Genomic DNA, 22,801 nt, shown 5'->3' on the forward strand with positions numbered 1-22,801 from the left:
ATCTATGTAATTTGAGTTCCAAAAAGAAAGGAAAAAGATTACTAAACAGAAAAAGATTTTGAAGAAATAATAGTTTCAACTTTCCCATATTTGGCAAAAGACATCAATTTAAAGATTCAAGCCCAGTGTGGTGGCACACACCTATAATCTTAGCGGCTATGCGACTGAGACAAAAGGATTGTGAGTTCAAAGTCAGCCTTGGCAACTTAGTGAAGCTCTCAGAGACTCAGAGACTTAGAGAGACCCTGTCTCAAAAAATAAAAATGGTTGGAGGTGTCACTCAGTGATAAAGCACCTCTGACTTCAACCCCCAGTACAATAAAAAAAAAAGAAAAAGGAAGAAAGAAAGATTCAATAAAAATCAATTGTGTGCTCAAATGTATCATTCATACTCAAACACTGAAAATGAATAAAGTTTGAAAGCAGCCAGAGGAAAATGATGCATTTTACACAGGCAGACAATTATCTGAATGATTTTAATGATGACGCAGAAACTTATCATTAGGAACAATGAAGGCTAGAAAGAAGTGGAATAACATTTTAAAGTACTGAGAAATTGACAACCTATAATGCTATATCCTTCAGGAATATAGGTGAAATAAAGACATCCTCAAGTAAAGGACAAGAAGAACTTAGCCAGGAAAATTACTGCAAATGAAATGCTGCAAAGTTATTCAGATAGAATGCAAATTAATCCAGAGGCAAACCGGGAACATTAAAGAAAAGCCATAGAAATGGTTAAATCGTAGGTAAATACAATATGCAATTCCTCTCAATTTCTTTAGACTCTGTGTGATAGTTAAGAGCAAAATTAGAAACACTATCTAATAGGGTTTCAATGTATGTGACAAATAAAACAAGGGAGGAAAAGGGAACTATGTAGTGGCAAGGTTTCTACATTTCATTGAAGTAATAAAATATCAAGTATAAAATAGACTGTAAGAGGTTAATGTAAAGTTAATTATGTATAATGTAATTCCTAGAACAAATACTTAAAAACTGTATAAAAAGGCTGGACATGATGGCACATACCTGTAATCCCAGAACTCAAGAGGCTGAGGCAGGAGGATCACAAGTCTGAGGCTAGCCTTAGTAACTTGGCAAAACCAGGGAACCTCCTCAACTTTAAAAAGACCATCTAAAGAAAATATACAGCTAACATCAAACTTAGTGGGAAAGAATGAATGCTTTCTTCCTAGGAAACAGACGTTGATGTCTGCCATCACCACTCATATTCAACATCATACTTGAAGTCCTAACCAGTGCAAAAAAAACCCAACTAAACAAACAAATAAATAAATAAAATACATACAAATTAGAAAGGAAGCCTGTAATCCCATGACTACAGAGGCTGAGGCAAGACGGTCCCAAATTCAAGCAAGGCTCAGCAACTTAGTGAGACCCTATCTCAAAATAAAAAATAAAAAGGGCTGGCGATATTGCTCAGTGGTTTAAAACCCCTCTGTTTTCAATCCCCAGTACCAAAAACAAAAAAACCCACAACTGTCCCAATTCATAGAAGCATAACTGTCAATGTACATAAGTAGATAATCCCAAAGTAATCTATAAGAAAGCTCCTAAAATAAATGAGTTAGCAAGACTGCAAGATATGGAGGCAACATTAAAAAAATCAATCACTGGTCTGGGGTTGTGGCTCAGCGGTAGAGCACTTTGCCTAGTACGCGCACAGCCCTGGGTTCTATCCTTAACACCACATAAAAATAAATAAATAAAAATATAAGTATTGTGTCCAACTACAACTAAAAAATAAATATTTTTTTAAAAATCAATCATTTCTACACTCTAGCAATAAATGATCATAAACATAAAAAGAAAAAAGTATGTGTGATGTGTATGTATATGTACATCTCAGTTATCACAGCTCTGAAGAGAATGAAATACTTTGATATAAATCTACCAAAACATGCACAGGAACTAAACACTGAAAACTATAAATCATTGAATAAAGAAATCAAAAGATAGCCTAAATAAGTGAACAGGTCTACTGTGAGCATGGTGGAAAAAATATAATTAAAATAACAATTCTTCGCAAATTAATCTACAGATTTTACACAATCTCAAAATCCTGGCAATGTATCTTTTAGAAATAAGCTGATCCCAAACTTTATATGCAAAGTCAAAGGAACCAAAATCAGCTAGTCATGTTGGATCCCTATGAGGGCTCTGTCCTAAGAATGGATTATTGTCACTATAAAAAGGACACATAGCAGCTCTGCTTCTGTCATGTGAGCACATAGTTTTAGTTCGTTTCTGCCCCTCTATCTTCTGTTACACAGGATGGAGCTAGAATGCTTCATCTGATGTTGGCACCTTGATCTTTACCATCCCAGCTTCCAGAACTGAGAGAATAAATTTCTGTTCTTTATGAATGACCCAGTCTGTGCTATTACGACTTGGTCTGAGTGACTTTGAAAAAGAACTAAATTGGAAAACTCTTACTACTTGATTTTAGTTACTATAAAGCTACGACATTTTTTTTTTCCTGGTACCAGGGATTGAAGTCAGGGCACTTAGCATACTGCCACATCACCTGCCCATTTTGTATTTTATTTAGAGACCAGGGTCTCATTGAGTTGCTTAGTGCCTCACTGTTGCTGAGGCTGGCTTTGAACCCAAGATCCTCCTGCCTCAGCCTCCCCAGCCACTGGGATTATAGGCATGTGCCACTGTAAGGGCTAGTAAAGCTACAATAATTAAGACAAAGAGATGTTATTAAAAGGATGAATAGGCTAATCAATGAAACAGAATAAAGAGTGCAGAAACACAAAAATAGAACCAACTGACTGTTGACAACAATGGAGAGATGGTTCAATGAAGAGGAATAGTCTTTTCAACAGTGTTGGAACAGCTGGACATCAACAGGCAAAAATCTAAACCTCAACCTAAACATTTCACCTTGAATAAAAACTTAAAAGAGATCACTGACCTTAATGTAAAATGTAAAACTGCTAGAAAATGGGGAAAAAAATCTTTATATACTGACATTCTTAAAAATAATATCAAAAGCACAATGCATGAGGGGAAAAAATTGATAAATTTCATGAAAATGAAAAACCTGTTCTGCAAAAGAGATGCTAAGAGGATGAAAAGACAAGCCAGAGACAGAGCTAAAATATTTGCAAGTCACATATCTGACAAAAGTAGTAGAATCATAAAAATTCATCACTTAGAAAACAAACTGTCCAATAAAAAAGAAATGACTTGGATAAGTCATCCAAGAGAAAATATACATTACAAATAAGCACAAGATGCATAACATCATTAGCCATTAAGAGAAATGCAATTAAAACCACCATGAGCTGTCACTACTACTACAAAGCTATTACCAATTAGACATGCACATACCCTCTGACCCAGCAATTATCTCCTAGGTATTAAACCCTGTGAAAGAAAAAGCTATGTTCACATAAAATTATATATGATTATTTATACTAAATATCATAATCAAATTCACCAAAAATTGCAAACAACCCAAATGTCCTTCAACAGGATGAATGAGTAAAGAAACTGAGGTACAGCTGGGCATCTATACTCCCAGCTACTCAGAAGGCTAAGGCAGGAGGACTACTTGAGCATAAGAGTTCAGGGCCCACCTGGGCAACATGGAAAGACTCCTACTCTTAGTGGGAAAAAAAAGAAAGTATCTGAGATACAAACCTACAATGGCAAACTACTCATCCATTAAAAAAAAAAAAATGAACTATTGATAAAGCACAACCACATGAATGAATCTCAAGTGCATTATACAAACGAAAGTCTCAAAAGTATATACTGTATGATTTAATTTCTATGACATTCTGGAAAATACAAAGCTATAGTCATGAGAAACAGATGCGTGATCACCAAAAACTGGGAGAGACTATGAAAGAATAAGTGTTGTGGGCTAAAACTCTTCTGTATCCTAATGTGGTAGTGACTAAATGAATGTGTGCATGAGTGCATATGTGCATGTATACATTAAAACTCATAGAACTGTACATCAAAATTTTTCAATGTACTGCATATTAATTTTAAAAACAGAATAGTGGAGATGACCACCATCGTTGGCATGTGCCCAAGCTTCTACAATGCAAATTTTTGCCAGTTTATTTATGCTCTCAAAGAAAATGATGTACATTCCCTAATTAGATTTTTTTGTTTAATTCAAATTCAAAATATGACAAATTATAAATTAGTTTTAGTTATTTCTTCCAGATTCAAAAGAGAAAACACAGCCTTCAATTTTGCCACTCAATCTTGAAACAAAAGATGAATTTTCAAAATGGTAACCAAAACAAAAGCAAGACTGTCTACTAGACAGGGCCAACCAGAGAGGCTAAAGCATACTGCTCAGAAATTTGCTGTACACATGATTTGTGCTCTTTGGTACATATTCTGTATTTCCATAAAAGGTTCTTAAAAAGCACCAGGTACAGAGGCACACATCTGTAACCCCAGCAACTTGGGAGGCTGAGGCAGCCTTAGTAACTTAGCAAGATCCTATCTCAAAATAAAAAGGGTTAGAACCTGGTGGTAAAGTGCCTCTGGGTCCATCTCCTAGTTAAACAAAAGTTCTTAATAACAAAAAACAAAAATTTCTTAAAAGTAACAATGTAAATTTATATTAGTAATTCCAAAAGCCAGTCTGTTTTATACCCAATGATGAACTATAGAAGAGCATTTATAATATCCCATTTCTTTTGCACACCCAGAAACAAGTCTAGAATGACACACCTAATTACTAATGAAGGTCATTCTCTCTAACTGATGAGAACACTGGCAATTTTTACTTGTTTCTTCATTTTTCCACTATAGTCTGATTTTCTTTTAAACAGACACAAATACTTTTATAATCAGAAAGTAATTTTTTTTCCATCCTGGAAATTGGCATTCAAGTTAAAAATGTGGTATTTATAACACAGACAAATGTGTATATGAATTTAACTGTGAGCTCCTTGACATAAAGGAGCTTTTTGTAAGCCTCGTCCAGCACCAGATTCCCCAAAGACACTTCGCCAGATGTGAGGCTGGAGCAGGAAAATGGAAATAGGGAAGGTTTCTCAAGAGAAGCAGTAACTTGGAGAGTCTGAATAAAGGGAAGTAAGGAATCAGACCAGTGGCAAGGGTGACTGGATGGAAGTAACAGAGGGAGAGTGGCTACTGGGAGAGAACAAAAGTATACAGGGGGACATGGACATGTGGAAGAGGTGTCAGGGAAAGAGCAGAGCTGAAGCAAAGGCCTGTCATGGGGACAGAAAGAGTGGTTTCATGGAAGACCAGTGTCTGACCCCTCCTGGAGCTGCCCTTCCCATCCCTACTCCTTTCTCCTTCCCCAAGGGAAGTGGCCCCAAGCTGTTCCTCACATAGGGTGTCAAGTTCAAGTCCCCAAGGTATCATTCACAAGGGGGATAGGTACCTCGCAGCAGGGCACCAACCCCCCTAACTTGGCCTAGCTGGGAAAACTCCACCCAGTCATACGCTCTCAGGGATTTAATCACCAACAGCAAACTGGCATCAGAGAGAGGAGGTGATCAGGAAAGAACATTTTAAATATAGTCTATCAGAACAGATCATCCGTATAATCTATTACATGTAGAAAACGTAATGCCTGCAACTTTACTTTAACATTTAAGACTCCTCTGACCCTTAAGAGTTGCTGGGGGCAGTGGCACACATCTGTAATCCCAGTTGCACAGGAGGCTGAGGCAGGAGGATAAAAAGTTTGAGGCTAGCCTCAGCAACTTAGCAAGATCCCAAGCAACTCGATGAGAACATACGTCAAAATAAATTAAATCAACTGGGATGTAGCTCAGTGGTAAAGCACCCTTGGGTTCAATCAACACCCCCCACCCCCGCCAAAAAAGTTGTTTTGGGAGGTTATACGAGTATAAAACAGAAAATGCCTAAGTGTACACACCATAGATTCTGAATGTTGTACTGCACTGTGTGCAGCCAGTTAACAGTGCAATGTGGCTTGTTCTACTAGGTCTCTTAATAAGGCATTCATTCCTTAAAGCCAGGGATTGTGTTTTCCACTGCAAAAGAGTCAGGCAGCAATGTTTTTCACATACTTCCCCTTGCAGTCTACTTACTTTCAAACACAGTATTTTCTCCTCTTGGCAGGGATCCACAGGTACCGAGAATACTCCTTCCCTTTTAGTTTGCACCTTCCACTTGCTCCTTGACAGACTCACTCATGGGACTCTTTCAGGCCAATGATGGCCAGTTCTCAGCTGTCTAGACAAGACAGTGCCATATCCTGCCCTCCATATTGGGGCCATAGGCCCTGTATCACACCAAGCTCAGACCAAGGCAGTCAGTGTTCATGAGTCCCTGGCAAGCACAGACAAGCCTGACAGATGGGTAACCCTCCATAAGTTGGCAGCTCTTGGTTGGCCTCAGGCTAAAGCAAGGCCAGAGTGGCACTGGGCAGAGCCAACATCACTTTCAGACAATACTGGGTCACAGTCTATGAAGGGAGCTCATGGGTCCTTTGGGTCTCCAGGGCCACAGGATGCCTTGACCAGGCAAGCTAGAAAGAAAAATTGAGCACTACTGAGTAAAAGTAAAAGCCCCAAGATTAGTGAGCCCCAGTTGCTGCCTTCCAGTTTCTCTTGAAGGCCTGGATTTCCTGCAGCAAATCCAAAGGAACCTCATGAACCTACACCTGACAACTGAGAGCTGACCAGCACCCGCTGCAGTACGAGCAGCAGCCTGGCCATTCACAAAGGCCTCTTGCACATCTCAGCAGAAACCCCAGAGTGGAAAGCCCATGGTAGTTTGCACCCACCTCTACTCTTGTTATGGTTTAGTTGTGGTGTCCCCCCAAAGCTCATGTGAGACAATGCAAGGAGGTTCGGAGGAGAAATGATGGGTTATAACCTTAATCCAATCAGTGAATTAATCCCTAGTGGAATAAACTGAGTGGTAACTGAAGGCAGATGGGGTGTGGCTGGAGGAAGTAGTTAATTGGAGATATGGCTTTGGGTTATATATTTTATACCTGGAGATTGGAGACCCCCCCCCCTCTCTCTCTGCTTTCTGATCATTATGTGAGCTGTTTCCCCTCTACTGCACTCTTCCACCATGATGTTCTGCCTCACCTCAAGCCTCAAGGAATGGACCAGCCTTCTATGGACTAAGACCTCTGAAACTGTGAACCCTAAATTAATCTTTCCTCCTTTATAGTTGTTCTGATTGGGTCCTTTAGTCACAGTGGTGAAAAAGCTGATTTAAAAAACTACCCAATGGTAGTTTTGATAACTTAAGTTTTGACTTTGATAACTTAGGTTTTGAGAGAAACTCGGAGTTTTTAATTATATCCAACAAATGAAAGCTCTAGCTAAAATAAATTGGCAAGTCATCTGTTTATCTGTATTCATTCAGTCAGTCATTGGTTTTGAATGCATCATCATCTGCACACATGGAAGAAAATGCTGGAAGGTGCTGCATATGCTTATTAATTCAAAATAAATCTGTTTTAAATACTGTATCTGGAGCATATCTGAAGTACACTTTTGCTTGGTTTATAATCACCCTCCTGTTTAACTTATCATCACAGTTAAGCCATATCTATAAAATAAATGTCCCAATTAAATAATCAAGACATAAGCTATTGGGAGAGCATTTGCCTAGTATTCCAAAGACCCTGGGTTTGATCATCTAGCACTATCAAAAGGTAAAAATTAAGAATTAAAAAATAATAAGCCGTTCCATATAGTACTTTTGTGCCAATTCGGAAAAAATCCTGGTCTGGATGGGAGCTTAGCTTCAGCAGAGGATAGCAAATTTAAAATGGCAACCCCCTCTGAGCTGACAAATTGAGAATAGACAACCTTTCCTCCCAGCGGATACTCCAGACCTGGGACATATGACTGGACAAACTAATTATGCAGTACACAACCTGTCCAACTGTATAAAGTGGCCTTAGACTATAGTGACTTACAGAAGTATGTTGGGGAACTTTCTTTGTTCTTCTTCTTTTTTTAAATATTTTTTAGTTGTAGATGGACACCATACCTTTATTTTATTTATTTTTATGTGGTGCTGAGGATTGAACCCAGTGCCTCACATGTGCTAGGCGAGCGCTCTACCATTGAGCCACAACCCCAGCCCCTCTTTGTTCTTCTTTGAAAAGAAGATCATTGAGTCAATCTGACTAAATTCTGTACTTGGAAGGTCTAAATGATCTGTGTGTTAAGTATTAAGAAGTTTACTGTTGCAGGGCACAATGCCACAGTCCTATAATCCCAGCTGTTCAGAAGACTGAGGCAGAAGGATAGCAAGTTCCAGGGCAGCCTCAGCAACTCAGCAAGGACCTAAGCAACCAAGACCCTGTCCCAGGGTCATACACATAAACATAAAAAGAGCTGGGCACATAGCTCAGTGGTAATTATCCTGGGTTCAATCCTCAGTATTTAAAAAAAAAAAAAAAAAAAAAAAAAAAAAGTAGTAGTTTACAATTGTATACAGCTACATTTTTTTTTCCAAATTTAACTTTGTTTTCATTTATACCAATCTGGTCCTGAGACACAATAATAGATTTTATAATTGTTTGAAAAGAAAAATGCAAGCAGCCTTCAGAACTCCATGAAGCTAGACACAATGTTCTACAAACCACTGGCCCTGCAGGGCTCCCCTTGGGCTTCATTCAGCCTGGCAACTTCATTCATCTAACTAGCTTGACAACTCCTGGGCCTCTAAAGCTGAAGCTTTTCCAAAGCATCCAACAAAGATGATGGAAGTGAAGTGCAGGCATCCGCAGCATCTGCCTGGCAACCTTACCAAAGCCTTGGAGCCAAACACCACAGGAACACACTCACCAACATCCTTGCCATTGCTGTGTACTTCAGTACCACACACACCATCATGCAATGCAGAATGACTTACCTGTGACAATGGGGGCCTTTTTGCCCAGTTTCAGCTCCAAAACCACACTCTACAAAGAATATAGACAAATATGCTGACAAATTATCCTGATCTCACTTCACTAGCATAAAAATTAAGGAACTAAAAAGCAAAAGTACATCTATCAACAAGGAGGGTATCTTAGGGGCTCGGGATGTGGCTTAAGTGGTAGCGCACTTGCTTGGTATGTGTGAGGCTCTGGGTTTGATCCTCAGCACCACATAAAAATAAAATAAAGATATTGTGTCCATCTAAAACTAAAAAATAAATATAAAAAAAAAGAAGGGCCTCTTAAATCCAAGTCTGGGGCTCCTGACCAGCTGCCTGGTCCAGTATATTCACTCAGGCAATTTGCCTAGATTGGAGTCCTTTAAACAGAAGAGCAAAGATGAAGACTTGATTTGTCATATATAGTGTTTCTTTCCTAAGCTACTATCCTAAAAATGCCTAAGGCTCTTCACAATTCATTAATCTCCCCCATAATCACATAATGAATAAGAAAGATTATCAAGGGGTTGGGGGATGTAACTTAGTGGTAGAGAGCTTGCCTAGCATGTGTGAGACCACCAAAAAAAAAAAAAAAAAAAAAAGACAGAAATAAGATGAAAATTCATAAACTGTCCCTGTTATAGTTTGGATCTGAATGTTCCCAGTGGTTCCCAGATGGTGGTGCTATTGGGAGGTAGCTGAAACTAAGAGGTGCAGCTTAGCTGAAGAAATTAGGTCACTGGGGGTATGCCTTTGAAGGGAATACCAGACTGACCCCTTCTTCCCTCCTTTTCCCTCCTCCCTCCCTCCCCCTCCCTCCCTCCCCCTCCCTCTCTCTCCCTCCCTCCCTCTCTCTCTCTCTCTCTCTCTCTCTCTCTCTCTCTCTCTCTCTCTCTCTCTGTTGCTGCCATAAGGTGAGCAGCTTTGCTCCACCATGTACTCACTGCCATATGTTCTGCCTTGCCAGAGGCCCAAAGGTAAGGTTGAGTAACCATGAACTGAAACTATGAACCAAAATAAATCTTTTTTCCTTTTAATTTTTCTCAGATATGTTGTCACAGTAACAGAAATCTGATTACTACAGTCCCATATCTGGCTTCACAATAAGGAAAGGATCAAACCTGTACCCCAGGCCAAAGGAAAGAACACCAGCCCAAGATTCAGGTTCCAGGACCACCAACAAACTGGGTTGCCACTGGCAAGTTACAACTTCTCTAATGGTCGGATTTCTCATCAGTAGGACAAAGGAGAAACACTTGTGGATGGTCTCAAAATACTGAGTTTCTGACTGTACTGAGAAACACTGAACTTCCATTATTGATTGATATCATGCTGTCACCTTCAACATGAATTAGCTCTTTTTCTTTTCTTCCTGGACTTGGGACTTGTACCAAACTTATCAATCCATCAGACAGAACTTTTATGAGCTGGCAAACACTTGCCAAACATCCAAGAATTCACCACTATGGACCCTGAACAGAAGAAAATAAGGTGCTCGGGGTTAGAGTCATGCCTCAGTGGTAGAGCACTGCCTAGCACATGTGAGGCACTAGGTTCAATCCTCAGCACCACATAAAAATAAATATAAAATAAAACAAAGGTATTATGTCCATCCACAACTGAAAAGAAAATAGGGTCCTGCTATGTAAATAAGTACAAACTTATCACAATAAAACACAGAGATCCATCATCCAAGTGTGTTCAGAAAGCCAGTGTCTTGAGAGAAGGACACACGTGATGTAAGCTAGTGCTCTACCTCAGTACATCACAGGACACAGGACATCAATCAAGACAAAGAATAAACAATGAGGAAGGGCCAGCAGGAAGAGGGAGGAACAAAGGCCTCTGCCTCACCCCAACCCAGTCAATTCTTGGGGTGTCTCCTGGCTGAGCAGGGGGCGGAGCAGTCCTGCAGCAGCAGCCTGCTACTGCAGAGGAAGAAGTTTCCAGCCAGGCTAAGGGGGCAAATATATTTGGATAGAACCTAAAAAGAAGACTGGCTGGACCAGAACTTGGCCAGATAAGGCAGGAGGCACTGGCAATCAGTAATGGCTAATATTCACCAAATTCTAGTCTGGGTTGGATAACTTCCATTCAATCTCACGCCAACACTCTGCTGGCAGGTAACCCTCCTACCTGTACTCCTGACCCTCTGGGCCTCACTTGAGGCTCTTAAAAGCCAGTCTGAGGACTAAAAGGCATGGTTCTATGTGCAAATGGTCAAGATCTACTTTTCTTAAGAAAAATAACCAGAGGGGCTCAGGTTGTGGCTCAGTGGCAGAGCACTTGCCTAGCATGTGTGAGGCACTGGGTTCAATCCTCAGTACCAAAAAAAATAAATTAAATAAAGGTATGATGACTATCTACAACTACAAAAAAAGAAGAAAGAAAAGTAACCAGAGAAAAACAAAAACAAAAAACAGTAGAGAAATCTAGAGTGAGGACCAGAAGGCCAAACAGGATGCTCATCCAGCAACCCAGATACTTAAGGATCACCCTCAAGCTACAGGAGCAGAGGAAAGGGAGAAAAGGAGATAAATGAAATTTGAAGAATCTGACATGTATGGCTTAGATATAAATATCTGCCCAAACCCTTTCCTCTGAGGTCACCATCTCAAGATAAACCGAACAATTCTGAAATGGACCAAAATGGTTACTGAGTAACTTCAATGGAAAACCAGACCTTGTTACTAACTTTCCAAGTTCTAATCCTGTGGAACTTGCACTCTTCCTATCTTTGAGTTATATTACAACTGTTAAGCTGTATATAACTAACAGCAGTGCAAATGGTTCCTGTCCATAGACAGGCAAATGAATTCTGTCTGAGAAACAGAATTGATCCCACTACAAGTAAAGCTGCATCCACTTGAAATCCATTTCATGGAATGTATACATACCTACTCTAAAAATTTTTCTTTGAAGAGTTTATAAATATATATATATATATATATATATATATATATATATATACAAAAAAAAAACCATACATACACACACACAAATATCTTTTATTTATTTATTTTTATGTGGTGCTGAAGATTGAACCCAGTGCCTCATGCATGCGACGCAAGCACTCCACCATTGAGGTACAACCTCAGCCCAGTTTGTAACATCTTACTGGCTCCCTCATTAATAAAATCACTTATATTTGCATGAGTTGTGACATTATCCTTTAAAAATTATCCTCTAAAACTCAGAAACCCAGGGCTGAGGATATAGAGTGGTTGCCTAGCATATATGAAGCTCTGGGTTCAACCCCCAGCACAAGCAAAAATAAATGCACAAAAAATGAAAATGAAATTCACAAACCCAAGTCCAAAAGAGCACAATACTCTGTATTAGCTGCTCTAAGAAGGGTAAAGGTAAAGGTGAAGTGCCTCTGGGTTCAAACCCCAGTATTAAGGGGGAAAAAAAAAAGGAAAAGGCCCCAAAGGTTGATAATTCTTCCAACCCCAATACTCTGCTGGCAAACTGGAGGTCCATCTCATGTCTCTCTCCCCCACCAGCAATCAGAGGCTGCAGCTTACTCCTGAGTTTTGTCTAAGCAACTAACCTGATCCTGGCACTCAAATTTATATAAAGAAGTATCCACCAAACTGGGTGTGGTTACATATGACTAGAATCCCAGATACCCAGGAGGCTCCAGAGTCTGAGGCTAAATCAGGCCACTCAGACCCTATCTCAAAAACAAAACAAACAAACAAAACAATAAAAAAGAAAAAAAAGAAAATCAGCAACTACCACTAGAAGAGTTGCTACCCCTGGGTTTTTCTTCCCTTTTCTTTTTCCTCCCCTGACCCCCACAGCCCTGGCACAAAAATCGTTGAGCCTCAAACTGTTTTTCATAGCTTTGCTGGAATAAATGGGAAACCACAAAAATGAAGGCTTCTACTGCTCCCGTCATCAAATCGCAGTGGCAATAAAGAAATCATCCAGAACTCTCCACGATTTAACTTTGAGCATTTTAAGTGTTTGTTAACTCATTTAAGTCCCAAATTTAATCAGCCATATGAAATTTTCAGAAACAAAATTCAATATTTTTTTTCCAGGGTGAACCCAGGGTGTTATGCACACTAGGCATGTGCTCTATCACTGAGTTATACCCCAGCCCCCAAGTCAAAATTCTGGACTACAGTATTTCTTAGGACCCTTTCCAGCCCTCATTGAGATCACCCCATGGTCTTTACTTTAAATCAGAGAGCTTTGTAAGAACAGCCACTATGACCCTTGGCCCCAACCCCAACTGGAGTTTTTTACATTTACACTGTCTACTACTCTAAGGGGTCTCAAAATATACTGGCTTGGCAGAGAAGATCAACTCTTTCTTTCTCTGAACATGTTAATCAGAAAGCGGACAGCTTCAATAATGACAGAATCCCTGGTTTTCATTTTACACTTTTCTAAGCAAAACGCTTGGCAAAGCTTCCTATGGTTTCCCCCCACTTTTACAAAAATCTGTCTCCTAAGCAAAAGCTTCTGTTTCCCAGTGGCAGTAGACACTCTTTAAAAAAAAAAAAAAAAAGAAAAAAGTTAAAAACTGAAAAAGTCATTACGATAGCATTTTATTTCCATATTTTCTCCCCAATATTTTCCACTTAAAACAGAGTCCATTAGTTTATAAATATATATTGTTTTTCCATGAATTCCATGTTTTCAAATAACTTGACCACACAACTGTGTTAATTATCTAATATTTTTTCTTTCTTTTATCAAAACAAACACATACTCAACTGTTTATTCAGCATCTTATTAATACCAGGCACTATTTTAGACACTGGGCACACAGCAGAAAACTCAACAGGAAGACTCTACTCTCATGGAACTTACCAACAAAGAGTAATAAAGCAGCGCAGGAGGACAAAGAGTGGGAGAAGTGTCCTGCCATAAACACAGTCAATAGGGAAGCGCTCTCTTTGAGCAGGTACCTGAAGAACAGAGCCAAGTGGGTATCTTCAGGAACAGGGTGAAGGATGGAAAAATAAATCCCAAGTGCCAAGACTGAGGTAGAAGTATATTCATCTAAACATTAGCCAATACTAAGAGTTGGGGATGTGGCTCAGTGGTAAAGCACTTGCCATGCCATGTGTGGGCCCTGAGTTCCATTCCCAGCACCACAAGAGAAAAAAAAAAAAAGTTAAACAAAGCATCTGATCCATATAAATAATCAGTACAATAAAATTCTAGTTAAATAAATTTGCCTTATTTTGCTTAGTATAGTTTATATTAGTGTTTCTGAAATATAATTAGTACTCAGTCCTTCATTCTATCTCAGTCCCCCATTATTTCCTTAATAAATTCTAAGGATGACCCCAGAGAACCCCATTCTGAAAAACAATGACCAAACCCTCTCATTGTATGCAAAACAAATCCACACTCAAGGCACACTGGGATGAAGGCTGAACCCCTTTTGAAGGGAGTATTTTTCACACAAAAATCCTCCCCATCAGTAAAGTTTTTAAAACAGGGCAGTTTCAAACGCTAAAAAAGCACAATCTTTTCTCCAAGGAGGTGCTACTTTCTGAATTCTGTACTCTTCCACTCATTTGTCCCCTCTTCAGCCAGATGCAGCCTCACTCTTGAGCCCTGAACCACTCTATACTGAGTTTAAATTGGCTCTTTGCTGCCACCCAGGATGCTGAGGTCACCCCCTTAGGCAGGGCTGCCTTGCTCTCTACTGTTCTTCCTCCTTCTGAAGTCTATCCTTCCTCCTTCTGAAATCTCACATTGCTAAGGAATCCAAATCCCATCTCATCCTGCCCTGCTTTTTACTTCTCTTGTATATATAGCCTGTCTCCAAGGAATAATCTTATTTTTCCAAATAAAAATATCAGGACACATTGTAAATACATAGGTATGTGTTACATGAATTGCTATAATACAGTGTCTGAATTTCATAAATTAAAATAATTTTTTAAAACTTAAGACTACTCTTATTCATAGTCTGATGAAGAAACATAGGAAATTGGGACTGTTTAGAAAAATATATTATCTGTGATCACTGTCACAGGCCTTCTGTCTCTATTCCATAAAAAATAACCTTATTTTTCCAATGAAATCTGACCTCATCCTACAAAAGGATTTAAAGCTACTTAATAAGGACACAAGAGGCAGTGGTAGCAGCTGTTTGTTAAAGGCTAAAATGCTGCTGTGTGCAAGTTACTTTAACACCACTGGGAGGATCACTGAGGGGTTAAAAAAAAATCAGCTGTGATTGTCATAAACACCTCAGCCCTAATGGGGTAAACCAAGCGAATGGTGCAGCTCAGGTATATCCTGTACCACATCTAGGCTGGAAATAGGTCTCTCTTAGGCACTCAGGTAGGCATTTGTTTTAGTCAACAACAGAATACCTGAGACTGAGGTAATTGATAAAGAAAAGAGGTTTCTTTTGGCTTACAATTCTGGAGGCTGAGAAGTCTAAGAGTGTTATGGTTCAGATGGGGGTATCCCCAAAAGCTCATGTGTGAGACAATATAAGAAGATTCAGAGTATATTTGGCTTGTGAGTTGTTTTTTTTTTTTTTTTTTTTTTAGAGAGAGTGAGAGAGGAGAGAGAGAGAGAGAATTTTAATATTTATTTTTTAGTTATCGGCGGACAGAACATCTTTGTTTGTATGTGGTACTGAGGATCGAACCCGGGCCGCACGCATGCCAGGCAAGCGCGCTACTGCTTGAGCCACATCCCCAGCCCCTGGCTTGTGAGTCTTAATCAGTGAATTAATTCCCTGATAGGGATTAACTGGGTGGTAACTGAAGTGGAGGGGTTTAACTGGGTGGTAACTGAAGTGGAGGGGTTTGGCTGGAGGCGATGGGCATTGAGGGCATGGCTTTGGGGTATATACTTATATCTGGCCAACAGAGGACTCTCTCGGCTTCCTGATCATGATATGAGCTGTTTCCCTCTGCCACACTCTTCCACCATCATGTCCTGCCTCACCTCGAGCTCCAAGGAATGGAGCCTACTGTTTATGGATTGAGACCTCTGAAACTGTGAGCCCCTAAGAAAACTTTTCCTCCTCTAAAGTTGTTCTGATTGGGTCCTTTTAGTCACAGCAGCAAAAAAGTTGACTAAAACAAAAGCCTGGCTCCAACAGCAGCTTAGCTTCTGGTGAGGCCTTCTGTTGCTTCAACTTATGGTGGAAAGCAGAAGAAGTAATGAGCATGTACAGGGGAGAGACAGAACATGAGCAATAGACTTGCTTCATAACAACCCATTCTCATAGTAATGAATCCAGTCCTGCAAGGGCGAGAACTCACAGGAGAAAGGCATCAATCCATCCATGAGGGCTATATACCCATGGCCTAGACAATTCCCATTGCGTCCCACCTCCCAACACTGCTGCACTGAGGAATTAAGGTTCCAACTTAACCTCTGAGGGACACACTCAAACCATGGCTTCATTCATTCTGGCAGGAGAGAAACATCCAAGACTCAGGAGGCACACTCAAGTCCTGTCCTTGCCTCTTGGAAACCTCTGCTGTTCATGACCTGGGAGAGATGCTCACTAATTTCTAATTAAGAAAAGTTCCTTCAGGGCTGGAGTTGTGGCTCAGTGACGGAGTGCTCACCCAGTTCTTATGAGGCACTGGGTTCCACCCTCAGCACCACATAAAAATAAATAAAGGGGGCTGGGGATATCTCAGTTGGTAGAGTGCTTGCCTCACATGCCAAGACCCTGGGTTTCATCCCCAGCACTACAAAAATAGATAAATAAATAAAGGTATTGTGTCCATACAAATAAAGAAAGAAAAAGAAGGGCTGAGGCTGTAGCTCAGTGGTAGAATGCTTGCCTACTGTGTGTGAGGCACTGGGTTCGATCCTTAGCACCACATAAAGGCATGCTGCCCAACTACAACTATTAAACAAAAATTAAAAGAAAAAGCTCCTCCAGAGCTGTCAGGAAAAAAATAATTTGTTCCTGTAATGGTTTATCTGAATTGTCAACTTGATTAAATTAAGAGATGCCTGAGATTAAGAGGCTTCCAGGTGAGTCCCTGAGGTTGTGTCTAAGAATGATTGGGATGTGGGATAGCAAATTGAAGTGGAGACCCTCCCTAAGTGGAGACCCTCCCTAAGTGAGCAGCACAATAGGTTAGAGGTTTGGATGGAATAAAAGTTGGAAGAACAAGGAAGTAATAACAGATACAAGCTTTTCTTCTTTGTGTACAGGTTTTTGACTGCTTCAGGGATTGCCTGAGGACATGAGACTCCAGCTCCTTCACTCTCCCAAAGTGGACTCTGCCAGTGACTCTCCAGCAAGTATCCAGAAGCCTTTGGTCCCAGACTAGGGTAGCATCATTGATCCCTCTTGTTCTGAGGCTTTGGTGTATTGGACTGCACAGCTACTGGTTACTACAGCTCTCCAACCTGCAGATGGCCATTGTGGTACTATACAGCTTCTGGTTGTATAAGCCAATCTAACAAATCCCCTTTTATAAACATTCTTATATATACATATATGTATCTCCTGTTGGTTCTGTTCCTTCTAGAGAACTCTGACTAATACAGGCCCTGTGGCAGGGGGAACTATAAGGACTTACCGGAGTTCACCCTTTCCCAGTCATCTGTATATATGGATAATCATATGGGAGACCTGTCATACACTGAGCCCTTCAAGGTAGGTTGTGGGAGAAAATATCAACCAAACCTGGGTTTTATTTTGTTCAATTTTTTGGTACCAGGGATTGAACTCAGGGACACTTAACCACTGACCCACATCCGCAGCCCTTTTTTGTATTTTATTTAGAGACAGCGTTGCTTAGTGCCTGGCATTGCTGACACTGGGTTTGAACTCACGATCCTCCTGCCTCAGCATCCAGAGCCTGGGTTTTTTTTTTTTTTTTTTTTTCAATCTCAGGGATTGAACCTAGAGCTATGAGTATATTAGACAAATGCTCTACTACTGAACTACATCTCCCAACCCCTCAGCAGTATTTTTTTTTTTTTTAATGTTCAAGAATGTGATGGGGATTGCCATTTGATGTAGTAAAAACACTCCTTAAAATTTAATAATGACAAAAAAGTAAGTAACAGTTCAAAAGGGGAATTCAGGCTCTGTTCATGAGAACATTTACTATACAGTCTAATAGCAAAAAGTTTGGGAATCATGGTCATAGGACTTTGCCACAGAGGCCCTTATACAGCCTTTGGAAACAAAAAATTCCAAAGTCCTGATCATTTGAGCCTGTCATACTAAGATGATTTCTAACTTTCTTTAATGTTATAATGTTTTAATAAACAAAATCCATCAGCAGCAACAAATTTATTAATTACCTGATACTGTACATTTGAGAGAATCTGGGACTGATGAGCTCTACACCTTGGCTGTGGCCAGGACACAAAATTGCATCTTTGAAAATGTGGCTATTTTTACCTCATGTAGTTCCCTTAATTTATGTTCACAATGGATTTTAGTAAATATGCAATCTGGGATTTTTGTTGTTGTCCTTTGTTTTTTAATACTGTCCCACCCCGGGACATCCTCCAGAAGGCAATTTTCAGTCAGAATTGTATTGACTGTCTTGAGATGAAAAACTGACAAAATTCCCATCAAATAAAAGATATGCCATTACCCAACCTGAAATGCAAATACCTCAATTTGCCTTTGAGCTACCTAAGAAAGCATCTTATTTTAACCTCCTAATTCTTACACTTCCTAAAATTCCCAAATAAGTCAGACTTATTTGGTTAAGATTTCAAAATCAATACAGCTTAAAAACTGGGGAAGGTAGGGGGTAATAGTGAAGATTAAACCCTGGGGAGCTTTACCCCTGAACTATTTCCCGAGTTCTTTTTATTATTTTGAGACAGGACCTCACTAAATGGCTGAGACTGGCCTCAAATTTGTCAAATTCGGGATACTCCTGCCTCAGCTTCCCTAGTCACTGGAATTATAGGCATGTGCCACTATGCCTGGTTAACAAAGGTAAAATTTTAATTTAACATCTCCTATTACCTATCTTATGTTATACAAAGTCCTAAACAAAGCATTGTCAGGTAAACTGGGCATGGAGGGACTCAATAAAGGGATATGAAGCAACCAGAGGTTTCTGAAGGGTCTTTCTGGAACGGACTTGTCTTTGAGAAGCCTATCCCCTAGTTCAGTCAGTGGAGGAGCGCAGCACCCACAAGGGACCTACAAACTTAGGAATAGCCCACGAAGAAAGTAAAAACTCTTCTAATCAAGTCTGTCACAGCACTGGAAAAACTGACCCACAAGATACTAGGCTGCCTAACGACCATAAAAACATCTTGATCTGGACAACTTCACTATTTAAAAAGTCTTGTCCTATCCAAGGCCTGTTCCCACATCATAGTCTATACTATAGTACGCCCATTTCATCCCAAGAGCAAAACTCTACTTTCAACCATGTTGATTAAAAAATAATAAGCAAAAGGTCTACATACACTACACATATTTCATTAAATGGCATCTGGGAGCTAAAAACCAATATGCTCTCACAGAATTCACACTTGAGGAGGAAGGGGGATAATGTAACTCAATTGTTCAAATCAACTTTTTCTACAAAATGTGAACATTTATTGTTTGATAGAAATACTGTTGACATTGTCCCCAATAAGAGATAAGTCCGGGTTTTGTTCTGAAAAGATATAATCTATGCAATTGCACTGATTAATTTTCATAATAATTCAGATTAGTGTTACTATCAAATGACATTCTACTTAAAAATTTAAATCATCAGCAAGTAAACCACATTTAATTAAAATATATAATTATGATGGAGGGGCAACATTTCAATCACATTTCCTTAGAGACAGAAAATATTAATCAGCAATAATGACAGTTAACATTTATTACACACCAATTAAATATCTAATGAGATAGCTGCTGATTTTTATATGTTATCTCATTCTCTTAATCTTTCAAGAGAGGTACCGGCTCATTTTCCAGACAAACCTCGGGCTTATGGTTGACTTTTATTATGAGTGGTACTGTTAGAGCTGGTTGTAGCAGCTATGGGAGATTTTTTTTTTTAAGATTAAGATGACACACACAGGTAAGTCTCACACATGTTTGACCACCTGGGGAATTTTATTAAAATGCAGATTATGATTCAGAAGGTCAAGGTAAATGAAGCCCCTGATTCCAAGAAGCTCTCAATCTCAAGGGGATTGAACTTTGGGGCACTTTACCACTGAGCTACATCCCAGGCCTTTTTATTTTTGAGACAGTGTCTTGCTAAATTGCTGAGGCTGGCCCTGAACCTGTAATCCTTCTATCTCAGCCTCCCAAATCACTGGGATTATAGGCATAAACCAGCACATCCAGACAAAAACCCAGATTTTTATCAAGGCTGAGCATCCAAGTACACCAAGACCACCAAGTCACCACACCCTTCAAGTAGGTAGGTCCCTTTCTCTCTCTCTCTCTCATATATATATATATATATATATATATATATATATATATATATATTAGTTGTAGGTGGACACAATACCTTTATTTTATTTTTATGTGGTGCTGAGGATAGAATACATGCTAGGTGAGCACCCTTACCACTGAGCCACAACCCCAGCCTGCTGGCTATCTCTTGATGTTTAAATTCTAAAGAACAGACAAATTGCAGAGTTAGGAGAGATTTTAGGGGCTGAGCCCCAAAGTTCTTCCAGATTAAAGCCCCCAAAACCACAATAGTACTTTTCTGAAAGGTAAATAAATACCATTGACTTCCATTCCTGGCCACAGGTGAAATGTCCCACTAATGAGCTGATAATGCACACTCTGTACAAACTACTGAATTTCAATTATTTCACCAGATCTGTTGAGTGGCAAGTTAGTTTTCCAGTGGCAAGTTCTATTCACTTTCAAAGGCCACAGAGTAAACAAAGCAAGGTACTTGACAAGGTATTGTATTCCAACCAGGTCCAAGTTCAGTCCTACTGGGCCTTTTCTTATTCGTTTCTGATTATCTGTACTGTATTCAAACACTGGCTAGCTGCTGCTTTTAAAAAGTGATTATATAGCTCCTCCCCACCTCCTACAGCAATGATACCTACCTACAAAACCAATATACCTTTGAAAACATTCTGGTTTACTATATTAAGTTCAGTTTAAAAGTCTAGACAGATAACCTACTCCATTTATCTTTCTTTAAAATTCTTCAAAAATACCCCCAGCAATCATCAGAACAAGCCTCTCATCCATGATAGAGATAAAACAGTCTGTGATTCTGTGATTTACAAACACTAGGACCTTATTTAAAGGGTGATCACACATGATATTATTCCCAAAGAATGTTTATGTATGCACCCAAGTAAGTAAGCACAGGAGGACCAATGCTTAAAGCAATGAAATACTCTTACATTGCAGTTCCATACAAATGCCTTTTGAGGCTAGGGAGGTCTACCTATGTAGAGGAGTATGTGGGACACACAGGTTTTTTCAAGCTGCAGTATGCCTTGTCCACAATTGAGCTAAGCAACAGCCCAAAGAGGCCTGTCTAACAGGAACAGAACTGACAGACCCATCCCCTGAACACCATGAGGCTAAAAATCAGGACCCTGAGAAATGAGTTCTACTATGGACAAGTCCAACAGAAAGTTCCCTGTTTCTGTTACCTCCAAAACTGGCTGCCCTACTGGAGTGAATTAACTCTGGGTATCAACTGGGCAGTGCCAGACATCGTTGTTGGGCAGAGGATTCCGGGATGCAGAGGACTCAAACCTCTGCAGTAGAAACCGGAGACAGCAGGCAGATCTAGGCTCTCCACTGCAATTGGGCTACATGCCTCCCATTCAACAAATATTTACTGAGCGTCCACCATACACTAGGCACCCTTCTAGGCGCCAGGGAAGAAACTAAGCAGCAGTCCTCAGTCTCCAGAGGCCGAGGCAAAGACCGTACGGTGGCTGAAAGGGGCCCCTAAAACCTGCCACAGGTTGCTAAGCCAGAAAACCGCAAGATCCCTGGCGCCAGGCTCCACACATCACCAAGTCCAGTAATGAAGGCGAGAGTGGACAGGTAGGCCCGGGGACAGGTATGCAGGTAGACGACACACCTGAGGCTACCAGTTTGGGGAGGGCAGGCTCTGGCCGTGGGCCAAAGAACGGGGTAAGGGAGGACGGCCTGGGAACCCTGCCCAAGAGAGGGGTACGAGAAGCAGGGGCTCTGGCCCCGGGACGCGGCGGAGGCCGGCGGGGCCTGCGCCCCCGCAGCGGGAGTGGGAGCGGGGCGCGCGGAGGGAAGGCGCGCGGCTAGGCCGCCGGCCCCGCACCTGGGGCCCCGCCCGGCACCTACCACTTGGGCGACCTTGAGGCGGCCGAGCGTGCCGCGCAGGTAATCGGGGTCGCAGCGCAGACCGGCCAGCCCGCGGCGCTGGCTCACCGGCTCGGTGGTGGGCTGGTACGGACTGCTGGCGCCCGAGATCATGGAGGTGCTCGAGGCCTCGCCCTCGAAGCCGTCCAGCTCCTCGCCGCTCCGCATGCTGCCGCCCGACCCGGGCCGCCTCGCGCGGCGGGCCCCTGGCGCCAGGAGCGGGCGGGCTCAGCGGGGACGCCGCATCGCCGCCGCCGCTGCCGCCCGACTGCCCGCCGCGGCCCGCCCCGCCGCCGCCTCCTCTGCGCCCGCCGCCAGCTGCGGCCGCGGCTCGGTCCGCTCGGGCTCGGCTCCCGCCGCCTCGGCAGCGGAAAGGGAGGGAGGCGGGAGCGGGCGCAGAGGGAAGGAGGCGGGAGCCTCGCGCCGGCCGGGAGGGGGCGGAGCGAGTGCCCGCCCGAAGGCCGCTCGGCGGCGCTCCGCGGCCAGGCGAGGTGCAGGCTGAGGGGCCGCGTCTCGGCCTCAGGGGCGGGGCGCCATCTTCTCGGCCCCGCCCCCAGCCCCGCCCTCACCTGCGCCGCGCGCTGGCCTAGCCCCTGGTGGTCGCCGGCGGTCCAAGCTCTGGAGAACTGG

At 41.5% G+C, this 22,801-nt stretch overlaps 1 protein-coding gene across 1 annotated transcript in view; it reads right to left on the reverse strand.

Moving 5' to 3' along the window:
• Positions 1-22,339, reverse strand: part of Cmtm4 (CKLF like MARVEL transmembrane domain containing 4) — a 59,721-nt gene extending 37,382 nt beyond the window's left edge. Inside the window, exon 1 of the mRNA XM_076839665.2 lies at positions 22,154-22,339. Within this exon, the coding sequence (XP_076695780.1) occupies positions 22,154-22,339 (186 nt within the window). The remainder of the gene's footprint in view (positions 1-22,153) is intronic.
• Positions 22,340-22,801: the final 462 nt, after the last annotated feature.

The sequence above is a fragment of the Callospermophilus lateralis genome, chromosome 18 (genome assembly GCF_048772815.1).
Source record: "Callospermophilus lateralis isolate mCalLat2 chromosome 18, mCalLat2.hap1, whole genome shotgun sequence".
Taxonomy (NCBI): Eukaryota; Metazoa; Chordata; class Mammalia; order Rodentia; family Sciuridae; genus Callospermophilus; species Callospermophilus lateralis.